At 44.0% G+C, this 18,621-nt stretch overlaps 1 protein-coding gene across 5 annotated transcripts; it reads right to left on the bottom strand.

Moving 5' to 3' along the window:
- Positions 1-2,391: 2,391 nt before the first annotated feature.
- Positions 2,392-17,180, bottom strand: LOC310836433 (uncharacterized protein). 5 transcript variants are annotated; one of them, XM_083721673.1, is made up of 8 exons: positions 16,606-17,180; positions 13,753-13,851; positions 12,937-13,090; positions 9,685-9,813; positions 7,627-8,475; positions 6,089-6,637; positions 4,493-5,353; positions 2,392-3,490 (listed from the first exon to the last, which is right to left on the bottom strand). In XM_083721673.1, the coding sequence occupies exons 3-8, from the start codon at positions 12,968-12,970 to the stop codon at positions 2,688-2,690; spliced, it is 3,225 nt and encodes a 1,074-aa protein (XP_083577799.1). In that variant the 5' UTR covers positions 12,971-13,090; positions 13,753-13,851; positions 16,606-17,180; the 3' UTR covers positions 2,392-2,687. The 5 variants fall into 5 exon arrangements, with proteins under 5 accessions (XP_083577799.1, XP_083577800.1, XP_083577801.1 ...); XM_083721674.1 differs by having other exon boundaries at positions 16,809-17,180; XM_083721675.1 differs by having other exon boundaries at positions 16,934-16,952.
- Positions 17,181-18,621: the final 1,441 nt, after the last annotated feature.

Genomic DNA, 18,621 nt, shown 5'->3' with positions numbered 1-18,621 from the left:
ATGCAAAACACTGCAAAACCTTACGTTACGTAAATACAATCCTGGTAACAACACATACAATGTAACAGGCTGTTTTTGACTATGTAACTTCTATTTCAAACACAATTCAACATATAATATCTCACAAGGTGTAATTCCATAGACCAACACATCATGCAAACAGAACATATCAAGAGAAATCAAAGTCCAGTGGATGGTCAGGAGATAAAGTCCATTCAGTTCCTAAACTGGTATATTGGCAATAACCACAATATGGTGAAAAGGATTCCAGGATGATACCTTGTTTCGCCCAACTGGGCTTTGTCAGCCATTCATACTCTAAATTAAACAAACATGATATAAAATAATCCTTATACAAACCAAGTAACACAACATACAAATTAAACAACAAGTTTATATATCATATTCTTGTATGACAGAAACATGGAACAAAATTAATTCAGTTAATCCAATCACTGGCCAAAGTTCCTTTTTATACAGAGAGGCAGTATAGATTCTAACACAGGTGGCTACAATTTCTGTAAATGTTAATGTGAGAGACCATATTTTCATGTTTAACGAAATTAATGATGTACCTTTAAGAATTAACACTTCCCGCTGGAGTGGTACCTATTTATCTACTTGCACTTTGACGTGCTTTTGAACTGCTAGGTTGGCAGGAGCTGGGACTGAGCAACGGGAGCTCACCCCATCATGGGGATTCAAACCACTGACCTTCTGATCAGCAAGTCTTAGGCTCTGTGGTTTAGACCACAGCGCCACTTGCATCCCTAAAGCCCTCCTTATTAGAAAACTCACATTGTGGTTATTGCCAATATGCCAATTTAGGAACTGAATGGACTATCTGAATACTGGCCATGGTGGCTGAGGCTGATGGCATGCAACAACATCTGGGGCACTACAGATTTTTCATCCCCTATTTTTCAGTGTACGTGCCTCAACATCATCAGAGTCTGCAAAAAGCCAAAGGAGAGATGTGATGTTGCAACAGTGGAATATTCCATTTGGTTCTAACTTGGTAGCATTTTCTTTTCCTCATGAGTGAAACTAAAGAGACAGTACTCTGTCACACCATGACTAAAATATGATAGGACCAGTGCAGGGCCAGAGAAAGTTCCTTTGGGGGGCCAGATCCAGCGGCTACTGGGGTTGTGGGGGGAGAAATTTAGTTCAGTACACATTTAAAGGGGAGCCTACCTAATTAGTACTCCTGAAACAATATATGAATCAAACTGGAGCAGTTCTCCAACATTTGCACACCTCTGGATTTTGCAATGCACTTCCTACAGCCAAGCAAGGCATACAGAATGTTTTGCTGATAGGATAAAATGTGCATTAAAAATACCTATGTTAATAAAAAACAGGAAAATGCATTATGTTAGAGGGAATTAAGTGCAATCCATTTGGAGAAATTCACAGCATAAAGTTGATGAATTTTCATGAGGACTTAAAAAAATAATAATGCACAAATTGATGCAAAAATGTAGAGAACTGAAGACTGAAAAGTGGGAAACTGAGAGAAACCAGTTTGCCCATCCCTCCCTGTTATCCATCCCTGATTTTGTTTGTTTCTCATTCCAAAGGACCAACATGACTTAACAGAAGAGAAATTCCTTGCCCCTCTTCCTTGCCCAAATTTGATGAAGCAGCATCTAAAATTAGAGTGATGGCATTATGGTGGTTTCATTTTTTTCCTATCGATCTTTATATGAAACATTACTTGCTTAACACATCTCACCTTAAAAAAAATTCATAGATTACTTCTAAAGTGTAAATTTACATCTACTGAGACATTCAAAGAAAAACAATGTATTTAGCAATGGCTGATGGACTACTGAATTCAAATGTTTAATTTTTCTATTACTTTCAATCAGGAGACACATGTAAAATATATATTTTATTTTTGTAACTGTCCTGCCAGTGGACATTCATAAAAAGGAAGAATATTTATCTACAAAATGTTCTGTCAAGGAAATGTATTCTTGGCTTACTTGGGTATCATTTTAATGATATGAGCAAATTTGTTCTGTTTATGAAATTATATACAGGTGACTCTCCACTTATGCTGGGGTTATGTTCCAGGGTTTGTGCCTAAAGCCAAAATTGCATATAGTTGAAATACATTGGGTTCAATGGCAGATAGGATTGCCAACGTTTTCCCCCTATACTCCTGCCCCCTTTCCACCCCCGTCTTAATTTATCTTATTTTTTTAATTGCCAAGTGTTTAAAGCTGAATGTTCACAAATTAAATGTGCCTAAGTTGCAAGTTATCTGTACTATTTCCAAATATATGGGTGATGATTTATATAAGGAGCGTTTATCAATTTATACCCCTATATCACAAACAGAAAACTTTGATCTTGAAGAACTTTTTCAGACTGTAGAGATGGTTGGGTTTTTATTTATTATTTTATTTGGACAAAAAAAAAAAATATGATGGCAATAAAATAAAAAATGTTCAAGTTTTTGAGGGATGTTTTGAACTCTAAATTGCAGTGTCATAAATGTGAACTTAAAATACCAAGTGTTGGGGGAATGAGAAACTGAGCACAGTGAAATTGACACATTCATCCATTCCTTTTTGAAAAATGGAACCAACTTCCATTGAGGGAAGAGATTGCAGCCTCATCACCTTTGACAAAGTTTTACTTTGGTAGCAAGTGTGTGGGTGGGGGAACCCACTGGGCTACTTTTTAGACTTGGCATCAAGTTCAGTCTTTAAGCAGCCTTCTTGCTCCTCAACATTTCCTGAAGAGCTTTCATAGGCAACCACATAGTCTTCCCTCATATCAGCTGAGTCAGCCTCCGTAGGCTCACCTGGCAAGCTTGTGCTTTCCTCTTCAGCCAGAAGGGGGAAATTGATCTGGCACATTTTCTGAACCAAAGGGCAGCTTGATGTGACAGTTGCGGCCTCTTCATATCCACCCCCTTGAAAGCTTGAATAAATCATGTTGCTGCAGCTCTTATCAGATGTAGGAAGCTCCAGCAGCCACAGATTCTCATCTGTCGTGAAGAGGAGGCCAATAGGAGTGTCATAGCAGGAATTCAGATCCATTGCTTTGGAAGATGAACCAACACCATCCTCTTTACCTTCTGCAAAACATGGATTGGCAGTGCCAATGGCAAAAGACTCTAAAGGCACTTCTGCATCCAGGATTTCTTCACTCAAGGTTCTGAAGCTCACACCCCTTGGAGGGTACATGTCCACTCTGTGGTCAACCACCATCTTAGCTTCTAATGTCCCCACAACCCCCAGGCTCCTATCCTGACCTTTTAGAATCAATTGCATGGTGTTCTTAGTCAGCGGAAAGACAGTGGCAAGTGCTGTTGTGTTGGCCAGAGGAGAAGGAGTCTCTAAATCACCTTCCCTCTGCCCATGATGAGGAATGCCACAGGAAGGGTGAAGGGCTGATAAAGAGATTGGTTGCCAGACATCTTCCAACTTCGACCTCTCAGCATTGTGGTGCAGACCAAGGGCTGCTTCATGTTCTGCAGGATGAAACATAAAATTAGGGATTGTATGTTTCCTTCATTTGTTTATGATGCTCCAAGTTTTCCAACTGATAAAGAGATGCACACAATCTCGTGCTCCTGCCTCCCAATCACATTTACCGTATTTTTTGCTCTATAACACGCACTCGACCAGAACATGCACGTAGTTTTTAGAGGAGGAAAATCCGTAGGCATTCCCTCCATAACACGCACAGACATTTCCCCCTTTTTAGGAGGAAAAAAGTGAGTGTTATGGTGCAAAAAATACGGTAATTAGGGAATTAAGCCCTAAGCTCCTCTTCTTTTTGGAGAGCGAGAGCCAAATGGCCATTGGCCTTGAGTACAAGGCCAATGGTGGGGTGGGAATGGGGCTCATAATCTCAGTTCTCCTTCTGTACTTAGGAAGTAAAGGCTGATGATGGAGATGAATGTAAGAACATCATAAGAGCCTGCTGGATCAGGCCAATGGCCCATCTGGGTCCAGCATCTTGTTCCCTCAGGTCAACCAGATGCCTGTGGGAAACCCAGAAGCAGGACCTGGGCACAAAAGCACACTCCCCCTCTGTGGTTTCCAGTAACTGGTATTCAGATGCATTGTTGCCTCCAGCTGCTGAGGCAGAGCATAGCCATTGTGGCTAACAGCCACTGAAAGCATTATTCTCCATGAATTTGTCTATCCAGCCATAATCAAAGAATTAATCAAGTAAATATTCAGATGCATCTCAATATGGAGAATGTGTTGTGGCCCCTGAAAACACCTCCATAACCCCTTATCTCTTCCTTCTCTAGTCATAGGTCTGGTAAAAGGGGAGGGGGGATACCATGTTGTAGTGACATTGCATAATGATGCCACATCATGCATCTCATTTTAACCAGACATTATCAAAGGAGGATGAGCCAGGGCTGCTGTTGTGGTCAGTAGACATGTGCTCCCTGCTTTTCTCCATGCTGCTGCGAAACTGCCCCACTTGAAAAATGATAATGCATGCTCAATGTTACCTTTCAGGTGGACTTTGTCAGTGGAAGACCATTGGGTAGCTTTATCTAGCCTTCTGGAGATCCTAGGGGTGGTGCTCTGTCGAGTGTGCCGCCTCTGAGCTATCCAATACTGGTTGGGTTCCTCTCTATCGCTTCTATGTTTCCACATTCTTGTGGTGGTGGGTACATTCCTTGACAAGGAAATGTCTGGGCCTTGTTGCTGGATTCTGGCCTGTGTTGTAGTATCCAAGCATTGGGAGTTGCTCCCTTCTTCCTCAGGATACTGTGCGATGGACAGCATTTCAGTACACGCATCCTTTGGAGACCTGAGGCTGTAATCCTCTGACTGGCTGGGCACATTGGAAAGGCAAGAAGTGGAAGTCATGCCACAGTATGGAGGGGTGTGCAGATCACCTGGTTGCTTCCTCTGCTGTTTTCTTCTGCCCTTGCTTGGCAAGGAGGAATAGCCTTTGGAATAAATATCAGTCTTCCAAGATGACTGTCCATTTCTGGTTGGGTGCTTAGAATGGCTTCCCTCTGTGAAGCGTTCTCCATACAGTTTCTCTCCAGAGGCTTTTCTGCATCTACGAGATGTGCCACTACCACCCTGGTAGTGATGACTAGGTCTTCCAGACATTGACATGTTCTTCTTCTTTGTTGCCAGCCAACTATGGGTAGTAGAGAAGTTCAATCCACTCTGAGCCAACTCTTTTCTCTCGGAAGGGGTCTTGGGAAACATGGAAGAGTCTCTCTCCATCTTGAGGGCACTTCCATCTGGAAAATCTATATGGACCAAAGCTTCGGAGTCCTGAACACCTCCAAGCTGAGTCTCTGGGTGTGATATCTGTCCACCCAATAGGGGATTGACTCCTTCCCTCAACTCTAAAAACATGAAAAGACAGAGAGAGAAAACACAAATCCTACATCACAAATACAGGTGACACATGGAACGCACACATGCATCAATAAAAATTAACTTGAGAAATTTGTTTGGAGTGCTCCATTAACCAGAGGCCCTCAGCCGCATTTCTATCTAACTCTGTCTGTCTGTCTGTCTGTCTGTCTGTCTGTCTGTCTGCCTCTCTGTCTATTTCTCTCTCCATGACAGTGAAGAAGAGGGAGAGAAGGGGGTAGCAGAGAGAAAGAGAAGGGGGAAAGCTGGACAAAGGGAAGTTCCACAGATTTTTGGCTCTTGCTCTGCCCATCAATGGCTTTGACCACACCCACCAGCAGCATTGACTGATTGCCCCCAATTTAAAGTAACCTTGACTGATTGCCCCCAATTTAAAGTAACCTTGACAGACACAAAGTCACCAAACCCTGAACTACATGAACCTGATTTATTTATTCAGCTTGTTTCATCCAGGAAAATCTGCTGGTAAAGATACAAGTCATTTCCACGCCATACATTTAAAACACATGGCTCCCCCCCCCAAAAAAAAGAAACCTAGGAACTGTAGGTTGTTGGGAAATATAGCCTGTGAGGGATAAACAACAGTTCCCTGGATTCTTTAGGAGAAACCATGTGCTTTAAAATGTATAGTGTGGAGGAATCCATAGTATAATAAAATGCTTACAAGTCTTGGATGGTTTCTCTGTTCTATGTTGGTCACTCACCATGTTTCTTCCACTCCATCTGATGTAAAGTTGCATGCTGGATGCACGGGCAGCAGGATCCTGCACCCCTCTTTGCAAATGATTGCTCCTGACTGCCATGGGCTCTGGTAGATCTAGAGGTGTCATTCACCCTGTTGATACATCCCCTGTGTGCCAGGCAGCAAGATAGGCTGTCTCCTTTCTCATGGAGAGTCACAACAGTTTTACCCACAGGATCCGTTGATAAAAAGGCAACCACCGGCCTCTTGAGGAAAGATTTGGCCTGTCCCAAATCTTGTGCTCTACAGGTTCCACAGAAGCAGGTACAGAATGGCCCTCTAGCAATGTTGACCCCTTCAGAATGGCTTGCAGCATTCTCCATGATGGGAAAACTGGAAGGTTTCGGTGGGTCCACGTTTGAGGTCCTCTGTTTGCTTGAGGACATTTTGGTCGATTTCTTTTGGGACGGTGGTTTGTCTTTAGTCTGCTTTGCAAAGGGGGTGCAGTTACAATAGTTGGGAATGCAGCAACAGATAACCAGGCCTGGAATTAAACCAACGAGGAGTCCTCCTGCACCCATGGAGACAAAGCATGGTAGAGATGAATGGTCAGCTTCATGATTGCAATTTATTTTGTCTACTTTATTCTATTTGCATCCCAGGCTTCCTCCAAGCAGCTTATAGTGGCATGCATTGGGAAAGGAGTTGCCCTAGACAAGGTCAGGCTATCTTTCCATCAAGCTCAGTATTGTCTGGACCAGGGGTTGGGAAGCCCTGGCCTGTGGCTTCACACAGCCTGCAAGCAGATTTCATCCAGCCCTCAGGGTGCCCTCCCACCCATCAGGAAAGAAACAAAGCACAAGGACTTGGACACTGGGCAAAGTATGAAATCCCAGCTCTTCCTTTTCCAAAAAAGATCTTGGGAGTGGTCTGTAGCTCAGTTGCAGACCATCTGCTTTGTTGGCAGATGGTCCCAGGTTCAATCCCTGGCTTCTGCAAGTAGGGCTGGGAGAGACTCCCTGTCTGAAACCCTGGAGAGCCACTGCCAGTCAGTGTTGACAATACTGCCCTAGATGGACCAACAGCCTGAGTTGGCATTAAGGCAGCTTCTTATGTTCCTATCTGATGCAAGAACATCAAAGCAGAAGGAAAAATGTCCCAGTGGGGTGGGGTGACGGACTTGTCCTCCTTCCAATTACACAAAAGGTGCCTATTTGTTTTGAAGTTGGGTGCAGGCAATATTTGGAATGCAACTACATTTTGAAATCTGAAGCTGTAAATAACTGTAAGGCAGGGTGTGCATTGGCTTTGTTTATGTTCTTCTGCATTATGTCCTTTGTACGGTTCAACTACATTTAAAGAAAAAACTATCTAACACTGTTTAGCAAATATTGTAAAAATAGTTTAGTCAGAAAACGATGGTTACAGGAATGGTGATTCTGCTACTGTTATTGGCGGGATTGCAGCATTTAGGTGACTAACTGACTAAGTTAATCAATTCAAAGCGTTTTGATTTATCAAAAGGTCCAGCTTTCAAACATGCGCTTACATAGCATTTACCTAGAAAGCCATAAAAAAAGCTGAGGTTCAATAGAGCTGATGGCAGGAGGTGTGTGGTTGGGGATGGAGAGGGAGACAGAGAGACACAATCTCCAGGCCTGATGCTCATCACTTGGTGTCCTGCAAAGTTGGGGGGTCTATCACAAACAATGTCATCGAGATACTGGATTTTGGCCACCAGTGGCTCCATAGATCTTGCCAGTTGGCAATTGCACTCCCATGGATTTTTGTGAAGAAATAAGAAGTTTACAGAACCTGGAAGGATGGGCAAGACACTCAACCTGTTTTGGAACAGTAGAAGATGTTTGAGTGTTTGCAAAGGCTGAAAAACCTCGTGGTTGATGAACATGATTTTGTTGCTTGATAAGTCCAGTTTGGTCAACAGAGGCAATCCATAGAAAGTGTCCATTGGAAGATACTGGATCAAATTAGAAGACACAACCAGTTCATCGAGCTTGGCCAGGCTTTCAAACGTTCTTGGAGGAAGGTATGCAATTCTGTTGGCCCCAAGGAAGAGTTTGCTGAGTATTGGCATCTCTGAGAACCATGACCTTCTCAATATGTCCAAACTATTGTTGGTCAGAATCAATTCATCCAGGAGAAGAAGACCTGAGAAAGCCATAGGCTGAACCATGCAACTAAGGAGGCGGTTGTTGCTGAGATTCAATACCCTCAGACGGTTGGCATGAATTGTGGAAAAGGTGAGGTTGGTCAGGGATGAAACTAGGAATCCAGTGATTGACAGGAACTGGAGGTTGGAGAATTTTGTGAAGGACAGTGGAGGAATCTCACTAAGGTTCCCATGACGTAGGTGTATCTTCTCTGTGTAACTTGACAAACCTACTAAGACTGAATACAGAAGGAAGGGGTGGGAGAGGGTGGGGAGACACTTAGACAGAAAACTACAAGGCAAAGCAACATTTGGACTTACTACTTCTTCCTGGAAATACACAGGGTATGGTAACTCACATTCTGCACTGAGGGAAGCAGGATTCTGCAATTTGCATACATCATGCAGAAAAAAGCTTATGTGCAATGGTGCTTCTCTTTTGTTTTGTTTTGTTTATTACATTTGCATTCTGCTCCTTCTCTCAGGATTATCTACATAAGAAGCAGGCAACTGTGGCTCTCCAAATCTGGCCAAACTACATATCCCATCACTCTTGGTCATTGGCCATGCTGGCTTGGGCTGATGGGAGTTAGAGTGCCCCAGGTTCCTGAGCCCTGAGATATCTATGTCTATATCATTAGTTCCTCTCTCTCCCATTTTATCCTCATAACGACACCGTGAGGTGTGTTGCGATGTGTGTGGCTGGCACATAGTCACCAGGGGTCACAATGGCTGAATGGCAACTTGAATCTAGGCTTCCCTATTCCTAATCCAACACTCCAGCCATTACACCACACTGGATCTCATGGTAATAGTTTTTGAAGTACAACCACCACCAATAAAATGTATTGTAGCAAAATACTCTTAAAATGTGCATTTCGGAAATTCCCCCCAGACGTCAATTCTGCCTTTGAAATCCCAGTAATGTTCGGGAAAATCCAGGTGCATGGCAGTCCCAGGCACCAGATAATGATACTTGGTGCATTGCAGAACTGCTTAGCCCACAGGTGGGGAGCCTCAGGCCTGGAGGGCAAATGTGGCCCTCCAGGCCTCTCTGCTTGTCCTCTGGAACTCTCCCCAGGTCACACTCTATCTTCTTCCCAGGCCACACCCCACACTGGCCTTGCTTCACACCTTCCTTCAATGGCTGGAACATCCTCGAATTCTGATCATGCTTCTTTCTTGCCTGGACAGAGGCTTTGGAGAGGCACATGAGTGTGTGTAGAAACTTGCCTACTCTACAAAGGTAAAAGTTAAATGCATTGCTCTGCCCACTTTTGGATCTGGCTGTGCTCACCACTGACATGTAGTCCTCAGAAAGCTGCCCATAAGGAAACATGTCCCACGTGCTAAAAAATTTCCCCGTCCCCGACTTATCCACTGAGACAGTTACAGGAAGTGATGGGGAGGAGGAAGCGGAAGCGTGGGTTTGAGTGGGGCAGGCTCACCTTCTGAGAGTGCTGAGACTTGCTCACATTTTGCTGCATATACAGAGCAGGACTGACACCGGGGAGGACAGAGCAGGGCAGCTTCCTTGGAAAGCAGCAGCAGCTGCAATGCACCGAACACCACCATACCTGTTCAGTACAAAGCAGAGGAAACTCAAATCTCTCGTGGAGTCCCTTTGAAGCCTTATTTACCTAGGGATCCATCAGCCTCGCCATCCCCGGACCTTGGAGGGAACAAAAGTACCAGGAAAGCAAAATCTTCTTTGGAGAAAAAGTTTATTGAAATCTATGCACAGAGACAATCTGTACATAGAGACAACCAGCAGGATACCTCCTGAAAGCTGGCTGTAAAGAAATACATTTCAGCAAGCCTTCTTATACCTTTTGAGCATTTCCCCCCTCCCATTCCTTCCTCAAATTTTCCCCAATCAGCTGGCAAATGTTCAACTTATTCCCTTATATGGCACATCTATCTGCTGGCTAAGCACTTCCTCATACGTGTCTTTCTGCTAGCTAAGCACTTCCCCATACGTGTCTTTCTGCTAGCTAAGCACTTCCCCATACGTGTCTTTTCTTATCTTTGCATTACTTAAGACAGGAAGCGTATGGCAGGAAACATGGTGATGATTCGCCGTGGAAGAAACTAAAAAGTTTTAAAAATTAGTTTCTTCCATTAGATTCACAAAATGTTTAGGGGTATGCATCCCCCTAGAAACCACCTTTTTTCCAAGGCACCCAAACATGGTTTGTAGTTTTGAAATATGAAAACAAATGCATGTTATAAAAGACAGAGTGAGACCTCTTTGGCAGGCTGGTTAAATTTGCAAACAGCTGCAATTTTCTGGCTAGCTGGTAAGGCAGGAAGCTGGACTCTTGACCTGCCTGAGTTTAGCAAACACCCATTGTTTGCTAAACTGCCGCAACTGCAAAAACAGGATTAGTACAGGAATTTACTGCAGGAAATATTTGAGAGCAACCCTTACAAGGTACAATGGTACAGAGAAGGTAGAGAGAAATCCTTCTCATGCCCTGCATGTATGTCTTGCATTTCTAAAAATATTTCTAAAACAGATAGCACAAAACAGGAAACAGCTCCCAGTCTGCAGAGCTGAAAACAGGAAGCAGCTTCTGGCCTACAGAGCTGACGCATTTGCGGTTTTCTGCCTAACCACAGCTTTTAGCTTCTTTGCCTTATTAACCCTTCCTTCTCCCTTCACCTTCAGAGAGTCCCTTTGGTTTCCAGGAGTGATGGTGCTGGCATAAGGAGGAGCTGCAAAGTAGACTCTCTTTGTCTGTGGAGGCTGCTCCTCTGGAGTGAATGGGAAGCTCCCCACACCAGCCTTAATCCTCAGCCAGCCTTCTAACTTTCAGCCCAGCACAGGGGGTAGAACAACCTGCTAGCTTCCTCCTACTTAGTCTCAGTGTTGCCCTTGTAGAATGCAGTGGGGAGGAGAATGGGAGCAAAACCAGAATTAGTTGGCTCCATGTTCATGAAAGACAATCTTACTTGGCTACGAGCGATCACCAAAGAAAGAATAAAGAACTGTTGCTTTGCCCACCTCCTGCCCCTGCCCCACCAGTCCCAGCGGACACTAGCCACCATTGCTTTCTGTGACCTTGGATTTCTGACCTCAACAAGCAGTAGTGTCCCAGCAGGAGTTGAAAAATAATGTCCCAGGTCTCAATATCAGTATGGAAAAGCACAACTCATCCCTCAGACTGGTGCAATCTTAAACTCAGTCTACATACACAAGGAGCCAAATCAGAGTAGGCTGGATTATATGACTTTTGCCTTCAGCTGTGGGGAGTCTCATTTTTGCAAGGCAGCATTATGCAGGAAAACGTCCCTACATATAAAACACAGCAGGGAAATGGGCTGGATCAAAACTTTGCTGCCTGGCATGCTGGATTATTTTACTTACAGGGATTTATTTATTTATTTAAATTCACAAATGACTTGCCCTCACCTGTAGCCTGAAGTGGTACAGTCCATTATGCCACCTCAAGAGGCCCAGCATCTCATTCTTACAAATGTGTAGACCACATATGCACCCCTAATTTAATGTTTGTTGTGCTTGACTTCTTCAAAGAATGAGACCAGGATTCAGAGTGGGGGGAAGGATTGTCCTCAGGGCCAGCCCCAAAAGCATCTAACGTACTTGAAGGAGTCATGGAGCCAGAACCCCAGTTTCAAAGACATCACATTGAGGACTGCATCTCAGAAGCTCCAGTGCAATTGGAATCTATACCACTCTATTGAAGTAAATGCCTATTGGAAGACACTGCCCCCCGTTAAATGAAGAGGCCCCTCTGAGTGAAAAGGGAACTACCTACTGAGACAGGGCCTTGGCTCCTGTATAAAGCTCAGTCCAAAAGTAACTGGTGCTGAAGCAACACCTGAGCTCTGCTCTTATGAACAGTAGTATTCGGCCTAAGACCTGTGTGAAGTTGTCCAAGGCACCCTGGCCTCTGCTGAGGTCAGTGCCCTCAGTATCATCTGGCTCTTTGCATGCTGCTGGTCACCCACTCTTGCTCCCTGGGTCACCCACTATGATAAATAAATAAATAAATAAAATTTTTTTTTATATCCTGCCCTCCCCAGCCGAAGCCGGGCTCAGGGTGGCTAACAACAATAAAATAATACAACATTCTAAAATCATTTAATTATAAAATTAATTCAAATCAAATTGAGGGCAACCATTAGGCTAAAGTTCCCTGAAGATTGCCAAAGGAGGGAGTCAGGCTGTACCCTGACCAAAGGCCTGGTGGAACAGCTCTGTCTTGCAGGCCCTGCGGAAAGATGTCAAGTCCCACACAGGGCCCTAGTCTCTTGTGGCAGAGCAGTCCATAATTACATACGTTTCTGGTTCATGTGTGTACGAGAGAGGTAAAGAAGGGCTGGGGTGTCACAGAAAGAGGAAGAAAAAAATAGTGATGCATTCTTGCAGTGCTCAGGCTCCTCCCACTTTTATGTTCTGGTTTCACCCACCATTGGTTGTGGTTCCTGACTGGCCACAGCCCTTCCTAGGTATGGTTGCCCATCCCTGTCATGATGTAGTCAATTGTGTCCCAAGAATCATGTCACCTACTTATGTACGTGCATTTTTAGAGCTTTATCTTGGATTAAAACTCTATAATTTTGCTACACATCCTGGGGGGCTACATTTATTGGACCAAGATGGACAGCTCTCTCCATACGTTCAAACAATATCTAAATATGTGTTTTATAAAACAAATACTGCAATAACTTACAACTTTTCCTCGGAGGTACCGTGGGTTTGGCCATTGCAAACTTCAGCTTCGCTATATGATGGAGATCTCGCAAATGCCAGAATATTTATGCCTCTCTGAGATTGTAGTTCCACAAGTCATCCAGATTTAAGGTTCATGATTGATGAACAAATGCCTGAACAAACCAAACAACTAAAACACTTAACATTGGAGGTAAAATATGTTGAATGCAATGGCTACATCCACACAATATCATTCTACTTTAAATAATCATAGCTTTCCACAAAGTATCCAGAAAACTGTAGCTTGTTCAGGGTGCTGAGAGTTGTTAGGGGGCCCCTATCCCCTCACAAAGCAACAATTCCCAGAGTTCCCTGAGAGGAATAGGGACATCTAGCAACTCCTGGCACTCTTAAACTACCAGTGGCATAGCATGGGTGGTGCCAGGGGGGCCATTGCCCCAAGCGCGCAATTGGGAAGGGGCTGGAAACCAGGCAACCCCCACAGAGATCCCCGTTGCTTGCTGTCCAGGGCACTTCACCACCTGGTGTAAGAGCACCTGCCTTTTGGTGGCGAGGGCAGGGAACCCAGAGGGTGAAGAGCACATTTTGTGCCACACCCCTGCCTGACATGTGAGGGCCTGCCTGATGGTAAGAGCTGGGTGAGCACGCTCCACCCCCATCAAGCGCGCATGGGTGTGCACTTGTCCCAGGCACCAGCAAACAGTGCTACACCCCTGCAAACTATACTTCTGAGGGTTCTTGACAGGAAGGTATGACATTAAATTGATATAGGAAGTGCTTTTAATATACGGTGCAGATGTGGCCAATATCTTACCAGCAGTGGAGTAGTCCTTTGTCCCACTGAGTTCAATGAGGTTTACTCCTAGGCAGCGATGGACGAACTTGTCAATTTGAGGTCTCTCTTTTTCCTAGTCTGCAAATGAGTTCACCCCAATTTTTTCCACACCAGTTTGCATTCATTAAAACAAAAAGTCTGCACACAAATTTAGCATTTACACAATTTTGTACATATTTTTCCCCACCCCATTACCCCCCAGTGTTGCTACCTCAATCCTATACATTGGGATAGGATTTTTTTTGGGGGGGGGTTCATTGAAAAGGTTGCAGTGTGAATTTTGAAGAAGTAGCTGTGTCTGCTCTCAGTGAAAGGTAATGGAAAGCAACCCCAACTTCCATCAGCTTCAGACAGCATGGCCAAAAGTCAGAGTTGAAGTCCAGCAAAATCTGCAGGGCCAGTGCCCTTCTTCTATTAAGATGCAGCCAGGGATGACATGAGTTCAAATTCCCACTCATCAGTGACGCTCATAACATAACCTTGGACCAGTCGCTATCTCTCACTCTCACTGACATGAGATAATCCCTTGTAGTCTGCCCTGAACTGGTTGGATGATAGGCTGTGAGCAAATATTATATTACTTCCCTTAAACAGGACACTAAACTTCTTTTGATGCAGCAGAGAATTGCATTAGTTTTTCATTTTTCTTTTTCCTGTTGCTTCACACTGTTGACTCATGTTAAGCTTGTGGCCTACAAAGACCCCTACGTCATTTTACAAGCCAGGAGTGAAAGCCACCATCCTGTATTTTTGCATCTGATGATTGCCGCCGAAGTCTAAAAAACCTTCCATTTGTCCCTACTGAAATTAATTTTGTTAGTTTTGGTCTAGTTCGCCAATCTGTTAAAGTCGTATTGCATCCTTGAACAAGGTATCAAACTACATTTCATTCCTCTGCCACCTAAGCTGAATGTGCATGGCTTTGTTTTAACATTGAATTGATGCCTCTTTAAGGGGAAAAAAAACATTCAGGATAAGAAATGATGAAAAGAAGCAGATTTTCAGCCAGATTTTAGACACAAAAATGAACTGTGAATCAGAATGCTGGTGGTGGATATTGTGCATTCTTTGTTTTTATTAAACACAAGATATTTGTCCCCTAACACACTATATATATCTATATTTATGTATATCTATGTGCATTTCTTCATCATGAAAGCATGCTAACAGATACAGATTAAACATCTCCATTGTAAAATACATCCTCAATTACAAGACATCATAAAATATCAAGTAAATAAGCAGCAGTGTTTACTGAGCCCATGTGAATATAAAATGGACTAAGAGTCTATTGACTATGGCTGACTGAACAGAGGAGTAGACTACATGCTTAACATGGTAGACCACAGCATATACTTAAAGCACTTTTATACAGCTTTAACAATCGGGCTTCCCCACCCCCCAAGAAACAGTCCTTTCCTAAACAATTTGCCACTGTTTGAATTTCACCAGAAAATAGCAAGTCTTGAAGCACCCCAACACAAAAGAAAATTTGCAAAGAGGATTTCTGTGTATAAAGATTTCTGTCAATGCAGCTTGTCAACTATACCACAAGTCAATCATTTAAGTGCCAACAATATCACATGCATAAATTAACATGTGATGTCAACATGCATCAAAAGATCAGACAGTGCAAACCAAATAAATATTTTGGTGGCTTTCTGGATGGTGTTTTTGCCATGGATGCAATATATATTTCCAATAAAGGTAAAGGTACCCCTGACCATTAGGTCCAGTCGCAGACAACTCTGGGGTTACGGCGCTCATCTCGCTCTACAGGCCGAGGGAGCTGGCATTTGTCCACAGACAACTTCCAGGTCATGTGGCCAGCATGACTAAGCCGCTTCTGGTGAACCAGAGCAGCGCACGGAAATGCTGTTTACCTTCCTGCCGGAGTGGTACCTATTTATCTACTTGCACTTTGCTGTATTTTCAAACTGCTAGGTTGGCAGGAGCAGGGACCGAGCAATGGGAGCTCACCCCGTCGCGGGGATTCGAACTGCCGACCTTCTGATAGGCAAGCCCTAGGCTCTGTGGTTTAGACCACAGCACCACCTGCGTCCCTTTATATTTCCAATAGTCAACTTAAAAAAAACACACCCAACAACCTCTGCTAAACCCTGTATTTCCTGGTTTGGGGATATAAACCTCAGGAATTAATCACGTAACTGTTTCATGTAAGGTAAAGGTAAAGGTACCCCTGCCCGTACGGGCCAGTCGTGTCCGACTCTGGGGTTGCGCGCCCATTTCGCTTAAGAGGCCGGGGGCCAGCTCTGTCCGGAGACACTTCCGGGTCACGTGGCCAGCATGACGAAGCTGCTCTGACGAGCCTGCACCAGCGCAGCACACGGAAACACCGTTTACCTTCCCGCTATAAAGCAGTACCTATTTATCTACTTGCACTTAAGGGTGCTTTCGAACTGCTAGATGGGCAGGAGCTGGGACCGAACGATGGGAGCCCACCCCACCGCAGGGATTCGAATTGCCGACCATACAATCGGCAAGTCCTAGGCACTGAGGTTTCACCCACAGGGCCACCCGCATCCCAACTGTTTCATGTACCTGTTTGTTAAAACTTACATAGGAGCCTTGAAGGAAAGACAATCAGGACCTGGACCCCAGTACTCAGGGAGAGGGAGTTAACCATTTGTACCACCACCTACCATGCTGCAGCCCTGGTGAAATGCTCTCCCACTCCAGAAGCACTTGGAGAGCAACTGCCATTGATAGCAGCACTGGGCATAACATTAGCTAAGTTCAATATCCAAGAGGATATTAAATTAGGTACATAGCTCAGATTTGCATGAGTGATTTGAATTAGTAGATACCCACCACTGTGCTGATCTCACAGACACAGACTCCGCTGTTCAGAGGAGTCTAGTCACAATGCCTTGTCTGCAAGCCCTCCCCCTGCCAAATACCCACTGATGGCCATTGCAAGGGGCAGGCAGGATCACCAGCTACATTCAACACACCCAGAGGGAAGTCTAGCATGCCCCTTAAACTTATTTTAGTAATGTTGAGGCTGGCTAAACCTCACTGTCCATTCTGAAGGTAATTTTGGAAGGATGCATGATGAAAAATTGAGCCTGCCAAAAAGCCACATCACAAGAAACATCATGAAAGTTGCACTGAAGGTGCTCAGCATAGGACATCTCACCATCAAGAACATGGCTTGCAGAATGCCTCCAAGATATTCTAGAATGGCATTGTGAGGAATTGTGTGTAGCTTCCGAAGCCCTTTTTTTCATGAAACCACAGGAAGCATCCTCTTTTACCAGTGCCAAATCAGCATTGTCCACTAATCCTGTTTCATTATATATGTATATGTCATTGAATCATAGAACTGTACAGTTGGAAGGGATCCCAAAGGTCATATTCATCTTCTTGCTATGCAGATTATATATATATATATACATATGTGTGTGTGTGTGTGTGTGTGTATGTGTATGTGTGTGTGTGTGTGTGTATATATATATATATATATTTGCTTTCGTAGATTTTCACGGGTACAGGAATGCAGGTTTTGGTGTCCTCGGGTGTCATCCCGTGTAAAAGTTGGGGTGTCTAGGCGACGTTTCGACGAGGTCTCACTCGTCATCTTCAGGCTGGTGCTTTCGGCTTCTTGTTACTGGAACAGAGCGGGATCTCAATGTTTGAGTTCCTATAAATACTGTAGAGGGGGTGTGGTGTCTAGCCTCCAATGTTCTGGGCAGAGAGGAAGTTCCTCTCAAGTAATTAAGGAACAAAAGAAGAAAAGGCACACTAGCCTGGGAACTTCCTCTCTGCCCAGAACATTGGAGGCTAGACACCACACCCCCTCTACAGTATTTATAGGAACTCAAACATTGAGATCCCGCTCTGTTCCAGTAACAAGAAGCCGAAAGCACCAGCCTGAAGATGACGAGTGAGACCTCGTCGAAACGTCGCCTAGACACCCCAACTTTTACACGGGAAGACACCCGAGGACACCAAAACCTGCATTCCTGTACCCGTGAAAATCTACGAAAGCATATATATATATATATATATATATATATATATATATATATATATATTGATTGACTCATTCATTCATTCATTCATTCTCATTCATTCATTGATATAATTGTATCCAACATTAGTTCTAGACTGATTTGAAATTAATGATTATGGCTAACTTGAATATTAATTCCAGTAGATTTACTCTCAGTAGAACTTAAACAGATACAACTCCTCTCCCTCTCTCTCTCTTTTTACTACAAAGATGAATGTACAAAGCATTAAACTGAAGTCTGATGTGATCTACTTGGCTTTGGTTGGGGGCTGATTCACTGAACGTTTCCTGTGGGTCTGTCTCCATCTTTCCCTAGTCCACCTCCCACGATTCTCCACAACTTCATGCAGGAGGCTGGCATAGTTATACTCATCGTTTTCAAGTGAGATCTCATCATACATGGGCAGACTAGTGGAAGCAACATCAGCTGATGAGGGTGGAGAGGGATGACTTTCCTGACGGACTTTAGATTGAGCAGATACTGGTTTTGATGACTGTTTCCTTTTCACAGCTGTGGGGCCCCTTTTTGTTTTGAGTCCAGACTGTGAGGCAACTGCTGCTTTTGATTCTTGCTGAAGTGAAAACTCGGGTTGGTTAGCTGGTTTTACCTCTGTCTTTAATTCAGTTCTGCCACTGACTAGGTGATCACCCTCTTTGGGGCATGTGCTCAGGTCATGCTGTCTTTGCAGATCTACAGTGAATACAGATTTTCCAACATCTGTTGGCTCTAAGGCAATTTCGGCCCTTGATTCTTGCTGATATGGAAACTCTGTTTCCTTGGCTAACTTTGCCTGTTGGTTTAATCCAAGCTG

This window comes from Podarcis gaigeae, assembly GCF_964106915.1.
Source record: "Podarcis gaigeae genome assembly, chromosome: Z".
Taxonomy (NCBI): domain Eukaryota; kingdom Metazoa; phylum Chordata; class Lepidosauria; order Squamata; family Lacertidae; genus Podarcis; species Podarcis gaigeae.
This window is presented reverse-complemented; position numbering and strand designations above follow the sequence as displayed.